Here is a 23,192-nt window from a genome sequence, read left to right on the forward strand (position 1 = left end):
CCTTCATTTCCAGAGAAACCCTTTGTGGGAGGCACCAAACATGTGTCAGAACAAAAGGAAAAAGCTCCAGGGATTTAAGGGTTAGAGATCACCACTTTTTCCCCAGCTCTGCTTAAAGATTTTTCTCCATATTGGCTTGCAGATGAGGCCCAGTGTCAGGAATTGTGAGATTGATGGCAGAGCTGCCCTAATAAAAATGAGTTCAATGCCAGCAAATGTTATCATCTTTGGGATCAGTTGGCCATTTTTTTAATCTAACATAATGGGTAATTAAAAGCTTACTTTTTGCCTTGGAAGGGTATGTATAAGAAAATATTCACAAAAAGCAGCACTGAACTCCTGGAATGGCTGGCCTGCAGTCTGTTGTATGATAGTATATTTAAGATTTGCAGTCTTTGTTCTGATATTCTTACTTGATTACTTCCTCTGACAGAGTTACCTACATACTAAGGAGCTGAGCTGTAAACCCTAGTGGTGCAAATTAATTTCATGACCATGCACTTTGTAACCCTGAGCAAGTCTCTCTCATTCAGCCAGTTTTTAAAAATCAAAAAATGCACTCTGTGCACAACTAGATTGCAAGTTTAAGGAGCTTTTAAAATTCTACACTGTGAATGGCACTGTATAAAATTAATTTGAACATTAAAAATGTAATTATCATCTCAGCTCTCTGACTTAAATCAATAATATCCCTAATGATAGTCAGCAGTAGACGTCTGGTGCTTTTCTCTCCTACATCCGCAAAGATTTTCAGGATAAGTTCACTGGTGGCTGTAAATTGCCCCCAGTGTGAATGTGAGAGTGGTTATGTAGGTGGGCCATGAGTTGGAGGGTTGCCTTATCCAAGACTTTTTCCTACTGCTGGGATGGGCTCTGGCTCATTGAGATTAAGCACTTTAAAGAATAGTATGCTAAACTGCGCCTCATTCTTTGGTTTTTTTGTCATTTGATGACAAATATTTCTCAAAATGAACATTCTTTCACTGATTTAAACTGGTGGCAGCACACTGGTGGTGTGGTTACAACTGCTCCGGCTGAGATCCGGGATTGTGGATTAAAGTTTCACACTAATTTGTTGTCCATGTGGGGTTAGCACATTCTCTGGTGTAGTTTTTCCATACATCCCAAAAAGATTTGTGTGTGCATGTGTGTGTGTGTGTGTGTGTGTGTGAGGGAGTGAGTGAGTTGGCCCTTTGAGTCCTAGGCTATAACCCCCATACTATGATTTTGATTAAACAGGTTTGAAATGTTATAGCATTAGTGCTAGTAGTTTGCTTCTTATATCCTCTAACTTTTTAAATTATATCAACAGATGCATGTTGAAATTTTCTGTCCATTTTCTAACAGTTAATTCAGGGTGAAGCTGTCCTAGAAACTGTGGGTGCAAGGCAGAAACCAACCCTGAATGAGGTGCCAGTGTAGTGTAGAATATTCCTATTCACATACCCACCTTCATTCATATGTTGTCAGTTTGAATCTCCAGTTAATCGAAGGCTCACGTCTTTGGGTTATAGCAGGAAAATCAGAGTACCCAGAGAATAAGCCACGCAGACTCAGAGAGAATGAGTAAACTTTACACAGACAGTGACCTGGCTGTTAGCTGAACCCTGGAGCTTTGAGGCAGCAGCACTAACGCCTGCTCCACCATGTTACCCAACAGCAACTGGAAAATGATCTAAAATAGTTTGATTGGCAACTTTGTAAAATGGTCTTGGCATTACAAGATTATCCAGGCTGATGCTGAACAAATTTATTCTGACAGAATTTTAATTGTAATTATCTGTTTTCTGTGCAATGTGTGTTGTATTCCTAAAGTAAATCTATGATTGTCACTACAAGCACTACATTATTTATACCTCCATTAATGATAACCTTTTCTTTTCCATGGCCAAGTGCAACTTTATTGTTCTTTTAGGTCTTTGAATCATTTGCAGATAGCTGGATGTTTGCATTGTGCGTCTGCTGTGTACATTTACAGGTCAGGATTATAGTTTAAACTGAGAAACCACTTTTCTAAAGACTCTCCATGCCCATATTTATAAAGTGGCATATGATTGTTATGTGGATATTACACTGGTTTCAATTTTAAATATGCAGAGAGAAAGAACAAATAAACTTGCTTGATAACAGCTCACAGTGGAGTACACTAGTGGCTAAAGCTGGTCCAGGGCAACACGTCTTAGAGTAGATGGGCAGCATTAGTCAAGACTGCCTCTAATTTTGCCATTATTGTTTTTTGTACCTTTATCTCTTGTGTATCTTTAGTGTCAGTTCTGTGATAATAACTGGCCTTCCTAATCACTTTATTCTAGAACCCCAGAGCTGGTGTTGCATACTATCAGATATAAGCATAAAGCAGTGTGCTGGGCACTGGTGACTGGTAGAACATGACCAGCAACTTGTCATACACATTAAAAGACTTCAGTCTTACGAAAAAGAAAAACTAATTGTTATATAAATCAGGTCAATGTTTTCCAACCAGGCTAATGTTCAGATAAATGCACATGTACTTATAAATTGTACCACCTCTTCATCCTCCCCCCATTGTGATCAATGATCACTAGGGGCTAGCTATTATATCATAAAACCAGCACCATTTCCATAGTTTTTGTACTTTTCAGTGGTGAGTGGTTGTCCCTGCACCATGTGACAAGTTCCTCCACCTACATTATTTGCATCACAGCCCAACATGATTATTCTAAAATAAAATAAAATGATTTTTTGCCATGTTTTGAAACGTTTTGGAGATACAGTAGAGTCTCGCTTATCCAACCTTCGCTTATCCAACATTCTGTATTATCCGACGTCCCACCACAAAAAAAACCAAAAAAAAAAAAAAAACGCATCAATCGGCAACAAGAACTGCAAGTTGTGAGCGTAGTCTATTTTTTGTTGCTAAGTTCATTTTTTCAGTTAAATTTTTCTGTTTTGTTGTAAAACATGATTACAGTGAATTATGTGGCTGTTCCTCTCTGGTGTGCGTGTCTCTCACGCGCGTGTGTGTGCGTCTCTCTCGTGTGCGTGTGTGTGCGTGTCTCCCTCTCGCGCGCGCGTCTCTGTCGCATGTGTCTTTCTTTCTGTCTCGCGTGTGTGTGCGTGTGTCTCTCTCTCTCTTGCGTGTGCATGTGTCTGTCTGTGTCTCTCTCTCGTGCTCTATCTCTTAACGCTGCACAGGGAATGCACAGGGAGAGACTGAACACGTGCGGAAATCATTGGCGCGCACAAACCGAAAGGGAAACTGGCTTGTTCCTATACTGAGTGTGTGGTCGTGCACAGAGGCAAACTTTTTGGTCATAACCTGATTTGTACGTGTTCAGAGATGTTCGTGAACTGAGGTTCCACTGTATTTGGCTCGTAATGTGTAAAATTATAACATAGTTTGACATTTAATAGGCTTTTTTTTAACACCTCCCATTATCCGACATTTTCGCTTATCCGACATTCTGCCGGCCTGTTTATGTTGGATAAGCGAGACTCTATTGTATTCTGTAAGGCAGAATTTGATTTGCTTTAGTTTAAAATACTATAAAATGTCGCTTATCCACTGAGTTATAGTAAGCAAGTTGAGATTCTTCCAGTTGAGTATGATAAGTCTGCATGCTAGCAGGGTTCTGTAGGCTATTAAAATCGAGTTATCCCTACATACTTTAATGCCATCTGGGAGTACAATAAATATTGCTGTTAATGGATCAGGTCCATATATATCTGGAGTGTATTCTACTGCACGTATTGCTGAGTTGTTAGGATCTTTGAAGGGTAGATGCTGTTTCAGTCATTACCAAGACTAACCAGCATGGCCTCTAGGATTAATATTGATATGAGATGTGAAAAGTTGGGTAGGTTCTTTCAACAAAATATTTAATATGAAAAGGGAAAGGGAGTGTGTAGCTAGAAACTTAAATTTGGAGGGTAATGGCTCATAAGATGCAAATACATCTCCCTATTATAAAAAGAAATCCTGTCCTGGAAAGCAAATGCAAGGCTACGATACGTGATCTTCTCGGAAGACATTTAAAAGACCCGCGAGTCCAAAGAAACTTGCCACGGTGCATCTCGCGGGGACCGTAAACATGAGACATTGTGCCAGGACCGTCTCGCAATGATGTAGAACATGAGATTCTTGCAAGACACACCCTACTTACAATCTATCAAATTGGACAAGGGGGCAGCAAAACATTCAGTCTTATGAAGGATTTGAGCACACACAGATCCAGGGCTGTCAGCGCATATAAAGCGTATAAGGACAGTATGTTATAAATGAAATGTCGACATCTAAGTGAAGAAGAAATCAGAAAAGAGACCCAAAAGTGTTGGGAGAGAAAAAAGAGCAGAAAAGAATAATCGAGGTGCAAATTCAGAAAATAAGGAAAGTAATTATCAGCCCGGAACAAGTGGAATTGGAAAAAAAAGCATGTCCAATCCGGCTCAGAATTAAAAGACAATGAGTAAAAGACAAAGTAGAACTTCATAAAGACATTTACAAACATTGGCGCTAAACACATGCGGAGCAGGTTAGAGACTATGAAACCAGTGAAATTAGAAAGGCTCAAAAAAAAAACACCAAAATGTTGGCGCTATACACATGTGGAGAAAGTTAAAGAATATGAAAGTAGGAAAATTAGAAAATATAAAAAAGAAAGTAAAGATTGCAGTAGCGCAAACAAACAAACTGCCTCATTTAACTATGCACCAGTCTAACTTTGGTTTTGCACAATAATCACTACACTATTGCACCTTAACACTTAATTCTACTTTATTCACATAATTGTACTTATTTATTATGTTCTACTATACTGTTATCTTTCAATCTATGACTTTTTGTTAATCTAACTGATATTCTTCTAACTTTGCACAGTTTTTGATAAGTGGATCAGGATGCATTTCACTGCGTGTTGTCCTTTATAACTATGCATGTGACAAATAAAGAATCTTGAGAATTTCAAAAACGGAGTTTACCGCACATTCATTTATTGGTTACTTTGTAAAAAAAAATTATTTTAAACTGTTGATGATGTAGATCGTTTTGTCTGTGCTGAAATTCCAAACAGAGAAACCTATCCTGACCTCATTAAAAAGATTCAGCATATTGAGACTCGTAAGATTACAAATATTGTTTTTACAGAAGTTCTGAAATAAAAGTGATATAAATGAAATAGCAACAATTCAAAGAAACAAAAATCTTCAAAGTGTGTATCCGGAAAACCAAACATGGGGGTTGGCGAGCGAAGCGAGCAGGGGGCAAAGCCCCCTAGTTGTCTATATAAAGATCTCCAAGTGTCTTAATCACTAGCAGTTTTCATATGTTAAACACTCAGTAGGAATGAGGAAGTCTTCCTTGAAATGTATCCTTCACTGGTTCCATATTTTATGTAACTGGTGGTTGACTGGGTTTCTGACGAACTGGCGATAGTATTGTTTAGAGCACAAGGCAGTTCATACAAGTAAGACTTATAGTAGGATATGTTTTCCATTGCAAGCAAGACTTAAGTGGATTTGTGCTGATTTACAAGATTTTTTGTTTGTATATTTGCAGCCTAGTTGTAAAATTTAATGTAAGGTAGTGTCATGTCACCTTCAGCTTTATATATTTGTAGAGTTGCCTTTTAAACGTGTAACCATTTTGAATTCTAGATATATGATGTATAATTGAGTCTTATTTCTTAAAGAATGATTTGTTTATGCATGTATAAGGATACTTTGGAATAGATATAGCAGCTTAGGGAGGATGTTCATTTGGACAATGTTAATTCTGTCTGCTAGGGTGAGATGGAGAGTGGGCCATTTATTAAATTCTTATTTGAAATTATGTATGGCACTTCCAAAATTGTATTGGAAAATTTACTTGTCATGGTTATCCCAGATATTTTAACTGTTTTATTATTATGAACAGATAGCTATTAGAATATGTTATAGAGTTCACTAGAAAAAAACACACTTTTATTCAGATTCATTTTAAATCCCGAAATCCTGTAACATTCTCCTAACGTGTTTGAGACTAATGGTAGAAGTGATTGTAGGTCTGCATTATAAAGCACCATATCATCTGCTTATAGTGATCATTTCGGTTTGAGTCCTCTGATAATCCCCTTTATCGCTGGGATTTCTCATTGTTATAGTTGTACTGCATCGTTTATTTAAAAAATATGGGCTTATTATCATCATTCAGTTAAAAAGTGTAATTACTGGTACAGCAAAGTAAAAACTTATTTTTTAGTTAAACCGGATTATTTTTTTAATATGTGATCCGCTGGTATCAGTATTTCGTGAAACAGGTTTTGTTTTAGTTTACTTTTCTTAGCACATCTGAATGGGTGGAATTTATTCAAGTGAGCACCTTTATATTCAGTTTCTTTATGTTAATACACCAACAATAAATAAATGCTACTTCCATTTATCTCAGTGGAGTATAAATGTAGCAGTTTGCATACTGTAATTGCTAATCTGCTTCCCTGTACTTACTAACACAGCAGCATAAATAAAGCATAGAGTTTAAGAAACTCTGCTTCTAACTGAAGTAGGAACTTGGTCCGGTTTCATATGTATAGTTTGTTGTGTTTATTTGCTGGAATGTAGTATAGTAGTGGATCACAAGTGAATGTCAAATGGAACATTAAATTTCCTATGTTCTATTGCTTTTTCATGGATTAATTTCTACTTAACAAATGTGTCTTACATGCTGATGGGGACCTTTTGTCTTGCCTGACCATCTAAAAAGAAAAAAAAGAAAAAAGCTTCCTTGATTGAGATATTGAAAAATTCAAGAAAAAGAATGGTGCAACCTTGTACTGGATGAAAGCTGTTGTAGAAAACAGATGGCTAAATCCACAAATCACTCTACAGGAACTTAAAAAAGTAAATAATCTACACATTTACCATAGTAACTTGATGCATTATAGAATGGATATAGAAAAATTACGACCTCTAGTTTGACTATTATTAAACAATGTTCAAAGGATAAAAAATATTCTTTACTGAATGATCCTTAAAAGTTTACCTTCTGGATTGTTAATTTAAATTGTACATATGACACTTGTTCATAGTAGACTCTCCCAAAATAGGCAAATAGATGTCAGTGATCTGAATAAGACATTAAAATCTTGCATGGTATGAGCTATGAGGAAAGACTGAAGGGAGATTCTTTTTAGTTTAAACAAACAGAGATTAGGAGGAGGCATTGCATAATTGTTTAGAATTATGAACAAAATTAGTAGGTTGAGTGCCAGCTGTCACCATAAAGTGAGTTCCTCAACAAAACACAGGGAGTTAGAGTAAATTTCACAGAAACGTTAGAAGGGTTTTCTTTAGATAGCGAACCACAGGTACATGGGAAAAGTACCAAGTAGTTTTGGAACACAGTAGTACTCTTGAGACATTTGAATCTCGACTTGATTATATTTTGCAAAGGTTAGGTGAAGTGGGATTAATTTCCTGTGTTGGGCAGAATGGCCTTTAAGCATCTAAAATTTTATACTTTTTCTAATAAGAAGGGCTGTGCTGGTATAGACATGTTACTTTTCATTTTGGACCATTTGTCCTGGGCAAATGGAGAAGACAGTAGGTACAGATGAAGCTAGCAGGAAAGACAGCAAGTGACATTAGATCTTTACACCAGAAGTGTAAACTTTATAGCCATAGGAACAAAGGCAACATTAGCTGAACAGGTGAAATGAAGCAAGATACTAGTATTGGACAAACATGAGCTTCATATGAGCTCAGCATGTGCTGCAAAATTGGGACTAACTGTTCACACTGGTACCACATATGTGTGCATAGTGCAATGTATTTTGTGACTGTAGGGATGTATGTGTTTTTTTTTGTGTGTGTGTTTTACCAGTCACTTTTCATAATCAATTTGCAAACAGGGACCCTGTGCAGGACAATGTCTTTACCAATCCCTGATTTATACCGTACTGAAAGTGAAATCAGGGATTACAGGACCACTGCAGGGGTTGAAAATCCTTGGCTTTGTTATCTGGGAGCCTTTCATGAATTGTGTTAACACGTACGCATGACGTCTTTTCATTCTTGCATAATCTCATTGAAAGTCACAGTGAGCCAAATTCTATTCTGACATCATTAGAACATAACAGGAACCACCCGAAATCGGAGGGCCCAATCATGCACACACTCACACTCACATGGGGTCAGTTAACCCAACTTGCACATCTTTGGAATGTGGGTAGAGAATCAGAGTATTTAAAGAAAAACTCATTCATATATGGGGAGAACATGTGAACTCCACTCATATTGCAGATAGGCTTTCATTTTTGCCCACGATGCAGTTTCTGTGTGGCAACAGTGCTAACCATTGCACCTCTATGTGGCTCATTAGATCATTTGTGCTGTGCTAATTTGTAGATAATTATTTGTTTTACTTTACAGTAGTTTGATATATAAGAATTTTGGTTCATGGCTTTTAATCCTAGACATGTAACTATGTTGTTTATTGTGTTTATATATTTTAGAATTCTCTGACTTGGTGATTAATGATGAATAATATTAGTTGTGCAGTGGTATTCACATTAAATGCTTTAACCCCATCAAACAAGCACAAGACCTGTCACAGTGGGTATTCTTTTAGTGAGGTGTAATGTTATGATCATTTTCTTTTTTTGATTGTGAGGGGTCCGACTCCCCAGTGAGAAGGAGCATAGAAATTCATTCATCCTTGAAGTAAGCATACAGTTGTGTTCATGTAAAATATGATTCCACTTAAACCAGATTCAGTGTTGGAGGCAGCTGTATCCAATTCCATAAACACTGGGGACAACGCAAGAGCAAACTCTGAGTGGGACACCTGCACTTACTTATGCCTGGCCAGTTTAGAGGTTCTATTGTAGTTAACCTAACGTACATATCTTTGGAATTTCTGAGCAACAAAAAATGAGCAGACAAAGAAACATCGTGCATGTCTGAACATGGACAGTGACCAGTACAGAATTTGATTGCAATCCTCTGGATCTGTGGAGCAAAACTAACCGCTGAACCTATGTGCTGCTCTGATTGTGCTCTCATTGGTACCTATTAGTGTATGACATTAAGCTCAGAGATTTTATTCCACTTCTTCCAAAAAAAGATTTTTTTGTATCTTCAAAGAGTTGTTCTAAAGTCAGTATATCCTTTCACCATCTGGCACAACATAGGAACCTTGACAGGGTGCCAGCACATTCACAGACACAGCCAATCTAGACTCTTTGGGCTTCTTTTTTTTTTTTTTTTTTTTTTTTTTAATATATCCATTGTCATAAATAAACACACCAGACATCATGAAGGTTTGGGGCAGCCACCCGTTTAATGTATCCTGGCTACAAATATAGCAATTTTTAAAGAGTTGTTGACAAGACTGAGTCCAAAACAGAACTGATCACATATAGTAAAGATGGCGGATTTAAAGGCCCATTCAGGAAGTGACGTCATCTTTAGGGCTGGAACCAGAAGTGATGTCCTCGGGACCAGAAGTTACGTCATCTTTAGGGCCGGATCTGGAAGTGACATCATCTCTGGGGCCAGACCCGGAAGTGGTGTCATTGGGACCAGAAGTGATGTCATTGAGGGTGCTGGAACCTGGCGGGATTTCCTGGGAATGGTCTGCAAGTAACTGAGAAAAACAGTCTGTACACTCTGCTACTCCCCGGTCGGTGGTGGTATTACTACTCAAGCCCTTTAGCTGCCTCCTACTCGCACGTGTGTGACACCATTTTTTATTCATTTTGTGAGCACTCTTTTTCTATGTATTATATAAAAATATGCTGTAATAAACACAAACTAAAATGTATAGAAGAACACTAGGAAAGACCAACGCTTTTCAGTATAATGATTAATTTTCTCACACACTTCCCAAGATCAGGATCACAGACAGCTGCTGCTTACCCTGGCAGCAAAGAGCGCAAGTCTGGAACCAACTCTGAATATGGTGCCAGTGTATCTCCTAATCATAACAGCTCTGCTGTGAAGAATTCTAACTTTAAAATTTCATTTTAATCTTTCTTAGAGAATATCCTTGAATGAAATACATTTGTTTCTGTCATTCATTTTTTATGTCTATTGAGCTACAGCATGTGTATTTTTCTAGCTATGAACACTGTCAATCAGTAGGCTGCAGAAAAGTTTGTACTGTGTTCTAAAAGTGTATATTACTATCTAAAATATACAGATTATGTAAAAGTATTTGCTAAATTGCTTTATCCTGAGACATATAATCTATTAGTGCAGAAGTGTGACAGACATGGTGGTGATATTGCTAGTATTGGTATTTGTAAATTCTCAATTTGGTATTTGTCCAAGTTCTTGCATTACATATGCATGTAATACTTTGTTTTAGAAAATTAATAAATTAAATAATATAGAGTTTATGAAAACTTGGGAAAACCTTTTCATGCTTGAATGTCCAGTCTTTATTTCCACTGATCTAAATTTCAGATAGCACCTTGTATAAAAAGCACTATTTACAAGATATCTTAAGAAAAGCAAAAGTTAAGATGACAGTTGAAATTAAAGAGCCCTGAGGGTTCAAACAGATTATAGCACTAGTGCATTTTGCGGCAGACACTTTTAAGGCTGTGAAAGACTAGGATTTCAATGGGGTTTACTGTTCCACTAATAATAATAATAACATTGTCTCTGTTCTGTTGGCTCTGTTTGTGTTTGGAGTCTTTAGGCAGTACTAGGCCATGCTGTTCTGATAACTCTGCAGCAATCCAACATAATGTACACACTCAGCAATAATGGCTGCAGTGTCCTTTCTCTGGTTTCCAGGTCAGTGCGCAGCAAATAAAAATGTGTCCTGATTTAAACAAAAGCTGGAAACAAAAGTCTAGAAAGAAAGAACAAAACATATCCCGTAATACAGAATTATATAAACTGAGGTTTGTTTGCCTTTTGATTAAGTGTTCAATCTCATAAGGGTTTCCGTTAAAGGTCATGTTTTTCTTTCAGACCTTGAAACTTTAAAGTGAGGTTTAGCAATCAAGTGACTGCAACTGCCACCAGTTTCCATTGCACAAAAATATTAAATGTGTAAGCCAAAGATGACAGATTTATCTCGACACAATAAAGCCATCCAGCCCAATAACTATTGATAGAATTTTTTGTGTAATTATGTGACATGACTGGAACTTTGTGCTTAGAGAGGTTAAGCCAGTAGCAAGAACTTCTGTGAGGGACCTTCTTGGCTTCTCTCCAAGTGAATATCCTCTTTATTGATTTCCATAAATAAGCTTTTCTACCTTTTTATTTAGTAATTCTTCTCAGATTTTTGCCTTAGTGTCAATTTGGGCGAGGCTGATAACTGATTTTTTTTAAACCGGTAATGATATTGGTATGTTGGCAGTAAAGAGAACCGATTACTGATACATATTGCACCGATATTGCTGGTGTGTTTAAGTATCAAGATTGCCTGGAAAAAATTCAGAATGAAAAGAAAATTATAAAGTGAAGTTGTTTTCCAATGTTTTAATTTAAACTTATGACATTTTGTTTTTCTTTTTTAACACAAAGCACAGAGATATTTGATGTTTGTCACTCCCTTTTAAGTGTACACTTCAGGTGTTGTGCTAGCAAGTGTCTGATTGTTAAATTGATGATTATTAACGTGCAGTTGCCGAGTGCTTTGAGTAGTGAGAAAAGCGCTATATAAAGATAGATAGATAGATAGATACTTTATTAATCTCAATGGGAAATTCACATTCTCCAGCAGCAGCATACTGATACAATAAATAATATTAAATTAAAGATTGATAATAATGCAGGTGAAAAACAGACAATAACTTTGTATAATGTTAAATGTTAACATTTACCCCCCAGGGTGGAATTGAAGAGTCACATAGTTTGGGGGAGGAACGATCTCCTCAGTCTGTCAGTGGAGCAGGACAGTGACAGCAGTCTGTCGCTGAAGCTGCTCTTCTGTTTGGAGATGATACTATTTAGTGGATGCAGTGGATTCTCCATAATTGATAGGAGCCTGCTGAGCGCCCTTCGCTCTGCCACAGATGTTAAACTGTCCAGCTCCATGCCAACAATAGAGCCTGCCTTTCTCACCAGTTTGTCCAGGCGTGAGGTGTCTTTCTTCTTAATGCTGCCTCCCCAGCACATCACCGCGTAGAAGAGTGCACTCTCCACAACTGTCTGATAGAACATCTGCAGCATCTTATTGCAGATGTTGAAGGACGCCAGCCTTCTAAGGAAGTATAGTCGGCTCTGTCCTTTCTTGCACAGAGCATCAGTATTGGCAGTCCAGTCTAATTTATCATCCAGCTGCACTCCCAGGTATTTATAGGTCTGCACCATCTGCACACAGTCACCTTTGATGATCACGGGGTCCATGAGGGGTCTGGGCCTCCTAAAATCCACCACCAGCTCCTTGGTTTTGCTGGTGTTCAGCTGTAGGTGGTTTGAGTCGCACCATTTAACAAAGTCCTTGATTAGGTTCCTATACTCCTCCTCCTGCCCACTCCTGATGCAGCCCACGATAGCAGTGTCATCAGCGAACTTTTGCACATGGCAGGACTCCGAGTTGTATTGGAAGTCCGATGTATATAGGCTGAACAGGACTGGAGAAAGTACAGTCCCTTGTGGCGCTCCTGTGTTGCTGACCACAATGTCAGACGTGCAGTTCCCAAGACGCACATACTGAGGTCTGTCTTTAAGATAGTCTACGATCCATGCCACTAGGTATGAATCTACTCCCATCTCTGTCAGCTTGTCCCTAAGGAGCAGAGGTTGGATGGTGTTGAAGGCGCTAGAGAAGTCTAGAAACATAATTCTTACAGCAACACTGCCTCTGTCTAAGTGGGAGAGGGATCGGTGTAGCATATAGATGATGGCATCCTCCGCTCCCACCTTCTCCTGATATGCAAACTGCAGAGGGTCAAGGGCGTGTTGAACCTGTGGCCTAAGGTGGTGAAGCAGCAGCCTCTCCATGGTCTTCATCACATGTGATGTCAGAGCAACAGGCCGAAAGTCATTCAGCTCACTAGGACGTGATACCTTTGGGACTGGGGTGATGCAAGATGTTTTCCAAAGCCTCGGGACTCTCCCCTGTTCCAGGCTCAGGTTGAAGATGCGCTGTAGAGGACCCCCCAGCTCCGATGCACAGACCTTCAGCAGTCATGGCGATACTCCATCTGGACCCGCAGCTTTGCTGGCACTAAGTCTCCTCAGCTCTTTGCTCACCTGCGCTGTTGTAATTATGGGTGGGGATGTCTCTCCTATGCTGGTATCAGCAGAAGGATGTGTGGAGAGTGCAGTACTCCGAGGTGAGAGTGGATTAGGGTGGTCAAACCTGTTAAAGAAGTTGTTCATTTGGTTTGCTCTCTTCACGTCTCTCTCGATGGTGGTACCCTGCTTTGAGCTGCAGCCAGTGATGATCTTCATCCCATCCCACACTTCCTTCATGCTGTTATTCTGCAACTTCTGCTCCAGCTTTCTCCTGTACTGCTCCTTTGCCGCCCTGAGCTGGACTCGGAGTTCCTTCTGCACAGCTTTAGCTCATGCTGATCACCGTCTTTAAAAGCCCTTTTCTTCTGGTTCAAAAGGCCCTTGATGTCACTTGTAATCCATGGCTTGTTGTTAGCATAGCAGCGTACAGTTCTTACTGGAACTACAATGTCCAAACAGAAGTTGATGTAGTCAGTAGTGCAGTCAACAACTTCCTCAATGTTCTCATGCAAAAAATTATTATATTATTATAAAGATAATAATATAGTCCACATTGACTTAAATATGAAGAATAAACTTCACTGCCAACAGTTGTCATATTATGCACTCTCATCTGTTGATGATACGAAGAATTTTTTATTAGAGTATTAATGAATAAAGAAATTAATCAGTGCACACACACATATCCTAAGAGATGTGCATGCAATAGTAAAATTAAATTGAAATGCATTTATCTGCATATATTTGTATAATATGTACTATTTAAGGTAGGTATACATCAACAGCAATTGCTGTTCAGTTATCTTGGCAGTCTGCTTACCTGCAACAACAACACTGCAGCCGAGATCAAGACATGCATTGCCAAGGCATCTTCTACTATGACCAGATTGAGGAAAATTTGGGACAGCAAGCAGCTCTCCATATACACCAAGATGAACGTATGTAACAGTGTTATCATCCCAGTTCTTCTACATATAGCTGAGACATTGTCCCTCATGAAGGCACAATGCGATAAACTGGACGGCTTTGATTCACGCTGCCTACGCCAAATCACACTCATATGCTGACAAGAAATGACCACTATAGATATGGTCCAGACAAGAGCTGCCCAGTTGCCCATCAGTTTCATACTTCAGAAATGATGCCTGGCTTGGTTCGGCTATCTAATACGTATGAACAACAGCACATTACCCTAATGAGCCATGCAGTGGGCCCTTCCTGGAAAATGCCAACCAGGCAGACCAAGGACGAACATTAATAAAAAATTTTACTTATTGGGTATGAATTGGACAGAAGCAGAATCACTGGCACTTGATAAATCAGCTTGGCGTCATTATATTTCTCCCTTATATACCACAAAAAGTCACAAGAAGAAGAAGAATTTGATAGTCTACTGGAACATTTAAATTTGCATATTTCTCAGACTCCCACTTGTACTGAGAAGACACTAGCTTCTCACATTAGCAGATTCTGAAGACAAACACAAACCAGCAGGAAAGAGAGTAAGGCAAGAAAGTAGGCATGGATAGCAACACTGATGTTCTGATTCGATACAGTATTGATTTTATCTTGATTGAATTAGCATGCACTGATTTATTTGAAGTGCTGGCTTTTTTAGAAATTAATTAACCATGCATATAGAACATTAATATAATGCGTCAAATTTCAGTAACACTTTATTTGAAGGGTGTGTACATAGTGAATTCATAACATATGCATAAGCAAGGAATTACATTTAAGTAGCAATTCTTGATTAGCAATGAACAGTTAACATCAGTATTTGCAAAATGTTATTGCTCATTTTAAAAAAAAAAAAAAAACAACCAAAAAAAACAGCACTGCACTCATTCAAAAGTCACCATAATTTAAATAACATGTATCGCCACATCAGAGTCCACATATATTATGGGGGGCTCCTTGTTTTAATAAAGTTCAGTGACATCTACTTTATAAATGCCTGCATCATCCTGTAAATGATAATATTATAGTCATAGATTTGTTTTTAAATATGTTATTCAGTAATCTGTTCGAGTGTTAAGAATCTCAATGTAGACACCCTTCAACTAAAATTGTTAGCCAAATTTGTTCTTCTATTGCACATTTAAATAGTCTTAAATTAGTTGGAATTAATGATACAGTGGGAAGACTCACATTAATTAATCTCAAAAATGTGTCCTCACAGTTCCTCCTCAGACAAAAAGTAAGCATTTTTAAAATGAGGATCTTGATCTGATGCATGTTGACGTTGATGTTGGTTGAATAGAACATAAACGACAAAGAACCAGCCATCGTGACTGACAGTACCACTAATATGATCTGTGTGGTACAGCTGATGTAGCTACTCATTGTGGCTGCTTTGCACACACACTCACTTTGGTACTTTTGCTCTGCTGGGTGAACTGCATTGCAGACTTTTTCCACCATAGCTTTACAGCTAGCAATGCGCTTAAGGAGAAATCTACAACGTTTATTGGACTTGCCAACACACAAATTTGGGATTGATGTGATGGAACAGTGCATTGGAAATGCTAGAAAGGATTTTGGAACAACATCCAGCCATCTCAGCAGCAACTTTGCTCCTGGTGTGACTGGCATTCAGCTCTCTTATCTACAACACATCTGCCACAGGTGCCCATTCCTTTTTAAAGTAGTGACCTGAGAGATGTGGCGATGCTTTGCATAAGATCTTCATAAAGCATAGGTACTATAACTTCACTCATTTGCTTTCTGATTGATAAATCATACCGCAGTTCCAAAACCTGTATCATTTGTTTAAAGCCATTGTTTTCAAGAACGGTGTAGTGTCTCTTATCGTTACAGATAAAAACTGCTATTGATTCTTTTATTTTTGGGCACAAGGTGAATTAAATGGAAACATGGCACTAAGTGACATCTCCAGTGCAGATTGTTTAGGCTCTTCTCGTTTGGATGTCTACTGAGATTATGTTTATGGATGACATCAGGATAAATTATTTCTAAGTAGTTGTGTTACAACAGTTTACACATGGCTGTGCTTTTATTCAGTTGTTCTTTACTGATGCAACATTTTAAACTGTAGTAAATTCACACATCTGATTTAAGTGTAGAAACTAATTTCAGTTGTGGTGGACACACCATTTTATGCAAGGTAGTAAAGTGTTTCTTCCGTAGAAAGCTGTACTGGTGCATTAGTAACAGCTACTGGATCAGATGCCAAAAACGAAGATGAGGAAAAATCTACTTATAGTAATTGGGCAGGCTAGAGATTCACAAGATCAGTCTTAAGATTTTAAGAATTGGTATTGAATCAATTAAACGAAAAATAACAATCGGTAAATTGTATTTTTACGCAGGCCTACAAGACAGTAAGGCTTGAAAACAAGATAGGTGTTTATTGCAAAAGAAATAGCATTTGCATATGTATTAATAACATAAACAGCATAACAGCACCAATCATAAGTAACAATATTGTAAAATTGTACTGACATTTAAAATGGTAATTGTTCTAAATAAAAAGCTGTTTGGGAGCCAACAGATCTGGCATTTTCTCATGAGCTGAGACAAATGACTTCAGTAAATTGCAGTTATCTGCTTGTATTTTTATTATTTTTTTTATTTGTAACACATTCAGCAAAGCAAATCACAAAACAGTTTTTCTCACAATTTATACAGGGTCAGTGAGGACCACATAATACAGAAATAGTGTGACTTAAAAACACAAAGAAATCCACAAGACATTTTGTTCATTACAGCTCTAAAGGTAAAGGTAAACCTATCAGCTTTGTAAGGGTGTGTATCATATGAAGATTTCTTTGATGGACATGAAGAAATGACTGTTTATTTGACATGCTGATGTAGGCAATTTGGGTTAGCTTCTTATTTGCATATCACTCAAGAGCCAGAGTAATGTGTGTGTTCTTCAGAGTTGCATTTTGGGAGAAGTTTGAAAACACCCTACTGAGCTAGCAACAAACAAAGTGGGTAGGAGTATATTAAGAGACAAATAAATGGTATTATCAAGCAATCGCTGCAATATGGAGGCAAGTCTATATGATTTAAAAAGTTAAGCTCCTGCTCTTTTGAAAGCTGTCAGACTGGGCATTTCAAAATTCAGACTTAATAATGATGGGCATGTCGCTTAGATTAGAAAACAGGCACTGGAATAGTGACAAATTCTTATCTTCAAACTTTAACAGTGTAAGTACTCTATCAAGCAGTCGCTGCAGCATACAGGGACAAATGTATAACCATTTGAAAGGAAAATTATAGCTGATTTTTAGTGGATAAAAACCTGACCATTGAAACAAAACAATCTTAGTGACGAAAACCTTGTGTACACTTTGGAGTAGGCTATATAGTGGACATTTTGTCAGTGGGGAAACATAGAAAAACATGAAATACAGCATTTTAACAGAAAAATTGTGAACTTGAGTATAACTTGAATGACTTTATGCATCCTCTGTAAAAATATGTCTTATTGTCAGTCCCGTGGATGATGAATGTGGGCAAAGATTAGCATTTCAGATTTTGTAGAATTGTTTAGCATATATGTTGTTAACGATTAATTCGTAATGTAATAAAGATGCATTGCTGGAAAGGTTTCCGCATCATAACATCAGTACAGGTTCAGTCGATGCCACTGCATGTGTGAAGTCTAAATTTCAGCCTGATATATTGGCACCCTATATTATTGGTTGTGCCCTACTGTCAACTCATCAACCACATCCTAAAAAATGATGGAAGGTACTGACTGGAGTGAATAAACGACAGGACATTTTGGTACTTAAGGCATCATGCTGAACTATGTAGTCTTTATATAAAAAAAAAATTGTCTTATGAATCTGATCACATGGATATCAAAGGAAAAGTAAGAAGAAAAATGGGACAGATAAGATAATAACAAAGTGGAAACCATTGCCCTCCAAATCAAAGTGTTTTTAGACAGTTTGATTCTTAATCCCAGGTGGCAACTTTTATTATAAATTGAATTAATTTTATGAAGGAACACTTTTTTTGGTTAACTACAAATTGCAGAAATGCATATTTAAAGCCCTAGGTCTGCCTGCTTCTCGTGCTGTAGTTTTCTCTGAAAGACAGCTGTGTTACGTAAACTGGCAAGTCAAATTTGACCCTATATAAGTAAATGTGTGGGTGTGTATTTGAATGTACCCTTTAGCAAACTGTCTGTCAATCGAGGTATAGCTTCTGCATTACACCCAAACATAAAATTGAATTAAGCAGATTCAAAAATGGAAAGATGGATGGATAGCTGTCATGAAATTGCCCATCATAAATCATACAATTTCTTTGATACTAAGATGTTATGATACCTTCTGAGTACAAATAGCATATATTCTACAAAACCTTACTTGAGAAACAAACTTAACATTTATTTTTTCAACAGGTTCAAGGCTCCAGCCAAAGGTTCAGTTTCACAGAAGATCATTAAAGTTACCTCAGAACACCACATTTGGCAATCTCACTGCATTTCTAACTGTGGCATGTTCGCCTGGCGAAGCTCACCATTTCCCATACTTGCAGGGACTTAATGGGAATGGAACAGGTATGGCAACACTATATTATTTTGAATGCTTCCAGTTTTTATCTGATTGTTGCTGTTTTTATTTATCTGCCTCTTGATAGATGTTAAGTAAAATTGAATGTTATTTAGTGTTTATTGAGCAGTTTTCTAGGTATTCTAGTCAACAAACCAAGATGTTGAAAGAAGTAAATTGAACTTTATTAAGAGACAGGAGGTGGCTGGATTTGTTTCTTCATTTGCCTGAAGAGCACTGTGACTTAGGGAAAACAGTGGAAGGAATGAGCAACAAGGTGTGATGAGTGCAAAATGAGACGTGTTTTAATGGGGGGAAGCATTGAAGATATTGTGTCTGCTGCTTTTGATAAAGTAAAGTGGACAAATATATGAGAGCAGACTTCAAAGAAAGGTCTAGCACTCTACAAATCTGTCTTTGAGTACTTTTAGACAACAAATTACTTATAGTGGGAACCACTGAGGATAGACTTCAAGAAAAGGTCTAGAACCCTGCCCCCTGTCTTTGAGTACATTTAGACAACAACAAATTATTTAACAGAAGTGTGTCAAGAAATGCTACTGAGGCTCATTGACACCAACGATAATCTGTCTTTAGAATATCTCACTGTGGCTACACTCTTATTATTAACCAAGTCTAATATGTCTTTTGAGGTGATTGCTGTTTGTTTGTTACATTTCTTGAACTTTTATCCAAAGCTAAATTCCCTTTGGGACAAATAAAGTACTATCTATCTATCTGTAATACGCATGGCACACAGATTGAGAATTAAAGCTAAAGGGGTTTTAGATGCTTTATTTTAATTATTTTATGTCAATTATTAGTTAATATTGCACATTGACTTTGCTCTGCTGTTTAAGTGATTTACATTTCTGTGAACCTCTGAAAGAGAACGATGTGAAAGTGATGAAGTAGTCACAATTCACCCGATGACATGCAATCTGCCTGTGCAGTACTTGGCAGAAGCCAAATGCATCTAATATTCTGAGCTTGTAATGGCAACTGATATTTAATCAGCTCACTTGTGTCGCTGTGATACCTTTCTCTCTCTCTCTCTCTCTCTCTCTCTCTCTCTCTCTCTCTCTCTCTCTCTCTCTCTCTCTCTCTCTCTCTCTCTCTCTCTCTCTCTCTCTATATATATATATATATATATATATATATATACACTAGTCATTTAGCCCGTTACAATAACGGGCGCTAGAACAGTAGTGCATAAACATTAGTAGGAACAGTCTATATTAAATGGCAAGGGACTTTGACCTCATTCTTTTTGTTGGTCGTATTTTTCTTTCTTTCAGCCTTTCTTTTGTTGATGTTTACTTGCTGAGCTGACCGTTCTTCGTGGGCTGCCGCCATGTATTGTGTGTCTTTAATTTTCTGTGACAGTAATACTGTCTTGTACGGCTCTATTCAATAAGGGCGCGCACAAAAAGGCGAGCTTCAAAAGGGTGACCTCAATTGAGCGCGGCGAATAAGGGCTCGCCTTTTTGTGCGCGCCCTTATTGAAGGATACTGTCTTGTATGTCTGCTGGCTTGTACGTCCGTAATATACCTTTAATTTTCTCCGGCAGTAATACAGGCGTGCGCGTCGGTAATATGCCTTTAATCTCCTCTGACAATAATACTGGCTTGTATGTGGCTGTAATATGCGTCATTGTATTGTGTACATTTAATTTCCTCTCGCAGTAATACTGGTTTGTATTTCCGTAAAACGCCTCTAACTTTCTGTGACAGTAATATCGCGCATCGCACCGTGCCCCGCGCATGCGCACGTCATCAGAAGACACCCACACACGGACACCTGGACGCCATAGGGATTTTATATATATATATATATATATATAGATATAGATATAGATATAGATATAGATAGATATATATATAGATATAGTGTGTGTAAATATACATACTGTATATTTTTTTTACCTCTGGAATATCCTAGAACAATAAATTTTTCTCAGCCTCACTGTAGCAGATATCAGCAGATTGTAAGTGCTGGGCATTTAGCAAAGGCACACACGTATATTGCTATTAGAATTTCACATGAATGGATTGCAAAAAGCGATGGCACCTCAACTAGTTTGTTTTTACCTTGTGCCTCAAAAAGACCCTGGCACCTTCCAGCCCTTTATGATTAAGTGGATTTGATAACAAATGGATGATATTTTTCAGAAATCTGAGATCTCACTTGGAACAAAAAACAAAAGACTGAACTTTCTGTTAATAAGAAGGGACATTGATGCTAAGACCTTGATTATTACTTTTGCATGTTATGTAGCTCTAAATGCCACTAAAGAATTTTGTGATGCTGCTTAAACACAACTTACTGCATAGCTAATCACAGTGGGAAAATAACTTATCTTTCCTACCACGGCCTCAACTTCCTCTAAATGTTTTGCGTAAAATATGTTCTGTGTGTGTGTATCTGTGTATGTATGTATTTGTGTATGTATAAATAAACAAAACAACAAATAGATGTACATCTCCAGAAGGTAACGGCAATAGGTCTAAGGGTCTAAGTATGCATCTTCTTTCTCTTTGGAGGTGGTGTACTGAATGACTACCATACAGTGTGTATATCCGGGTGATTATAAAAGAGGCCGCCTTCCTACAGTCGGGAAGCCAGATTCGAGTGCAGGAGGATGATGAAGCTGCAGAGGAAGAGAAGAAAGGCGGCCCCACGGACGATTAAAGGCCTGTGTGAGGGTGACTGGGACGAGGCACTGTGTGTGTGCGGGGTGTAAAGTGTAAATAAACCATGTGTTTTTTAGAACTGCCGGTGTCTGTCTGATGGTGTTTGGGCTACCTCTCACACTATAGGTGCTGGTCATAAAATTAGAATATCATGACAAAGTTGATTTATTTCAGTAATTCCATTCAAAAAGTGAAACTTGTATATTAGATTCATTCATTACACACAGACTGATGTATTTCAAATGTTTATTTCTTTTAATGTTGATGATTATAACTGACAACTAATGAAAGTCCCAAATTCAGTATCTCGGAAAATTAGAATATTGTGAAAAGGTTCAATATTGAAGACACCTGGTGCCACACTCTAATCAGCTAATTAACTCAAAGCACCTGCAAAAGCCTTTAAATGGTCTCTCAGTCTAGTTCTGTAGGCTACACAATCATGGGGAAGACTGCTGACTTGACAGTTGTCCAAAAGATGACCATTGACACCTTGCACAAGGAGGGCAAGACACAAAAGGTCATTGCTAAAGAGGCTGGCTGTTCACAGAGCTCTGTGTCCAAGGACATTAATAGAGAGATGAAGGGAAGGACAAGATGTGGTAGAAAAAGTGAACCACCACGCACAGACGTATGCAAGACATGGGTTTCAGCTGTCGCATTCCTTGTGTCAAGCCACTCTTGAACAAGAGAGCGTCAGAAGCGTCTCGCCTGGGCTAAAGACAAAAAGGACTGGACTGCTGCTGAGTGGTCCAAAGTTATGTTCTCTGATGAAAGTAAATTTTGCATTTCCTTTGGAAATCAAGGTCCCAGAGTCTGGAGGAAGAGAGGAGAGGCACAGAATCCACGTTGCGTGAGGTCCAGTGTAAAGTTTCCACAGTCAGTGATGGTTTGGGGTGCCATTTCATCTGCTGGTGTTGGTCCATTGTGTTTTCTGAGGTCCAAGGTCAACGCAGCCGTCTACCAGGAAGTTTTAGAGCACTTCATGCTTCCTGCTGCTGACGAACTTTATGGAGATGCATATTTCATTTTCCAACAGGACCTGGCACCTGCACACAGTGCCAAAGCTACCAGTACCTGGTTTAAGGACCATGGTATCCCTGTTCTTGATTGGCCAGCAAACTCGCCTGACCTTAACCCCATAGAAAATCTATGGGGTATTGTGAAGAGGAAGATGCAATACGCCAGACTCAACAATTCAGAAGAGCTGAAGGCCACTATCAGAGCAACATGGGCTCTCATAACACCTGAGCAGTGCCACAGACTGATCGACTCCATGCCACGCCACATTGCTGCAGTAATCCAGGCCAAAGGAGCCCCAACTAAATATTGAGTGCTGTACATGCTCATACTTTTCATGTTCATACCTTTCAGTTGGCCAACATTTCTAAAAATCCTTTTTTTGCATTGGTCTTAATTGATATTCTAATTTTCTGAGATACTGAATTTGGGACTTTCATTAGTTGTCAGTTATAATCATCAACATTAAAAGAAAACATTTGAAATACATCAGTCTGTGTGTAATGAATGAATCAAATATACAAGTTTCACTTTTTTAATGGAATTACTGAAATAAACCAAGTTTGTCATGATATTCTAATTTTATGACCAGCACCTGTATATATATATATATATATATATATATATATATATATATATATATATACACTGGCTGGGCAAAAGTAGGTTTTGAAGTTGTTCTTATGGAAATAATAATAATTGCAATAACAATCGCTAACAACAACAATAATAAGAAGAAGTAGAAGACAAATAATACAAGAATAAACTTTGTTTCATGTACTCACAACT

At 38.0% G+C, this 23,192-nt stretch overlaps 1 protein-coding gene across 1 annotated transcript in view; it reads left to right on the plus strand.

The window, feature by feature from the left end:
• Positions 1–23,192, plus strand: part of fam171a1 (family with sequence similarity 171 member A1) — a 217,512-nt gene that overhangs the window by 100,903 nt on the left and 93,417 nt on the right. Inside the window, exon 4 of the mRNA XM_028817121.2 lies at positions 18,539–18,697. Within this exon, the coding sequence (XP_028672954.2) occupies positions 18,539–18,697 (159 nt within the window). The remainder of the gene's footprint in view (positions 1–18,538; positions 18,698–23,192) is intronic.

The sequence above is a fragment of the Erpetoichthys calabaricus genome, chromosome 13 (assembly GCF_900747795.2).
Source record: "Erpetoichthys calabaricus chromosome 13, fErpCal1.3, whole genome shotgun sequence".
Classification (NCBI taxonomy): domain Eukaryota; kingdom Metazoa; phylum Chordata; class Cladistia; order Polypteriformes; family Polypteridae; genus Erpetoichthys; species Erpetoichthys calabaricus.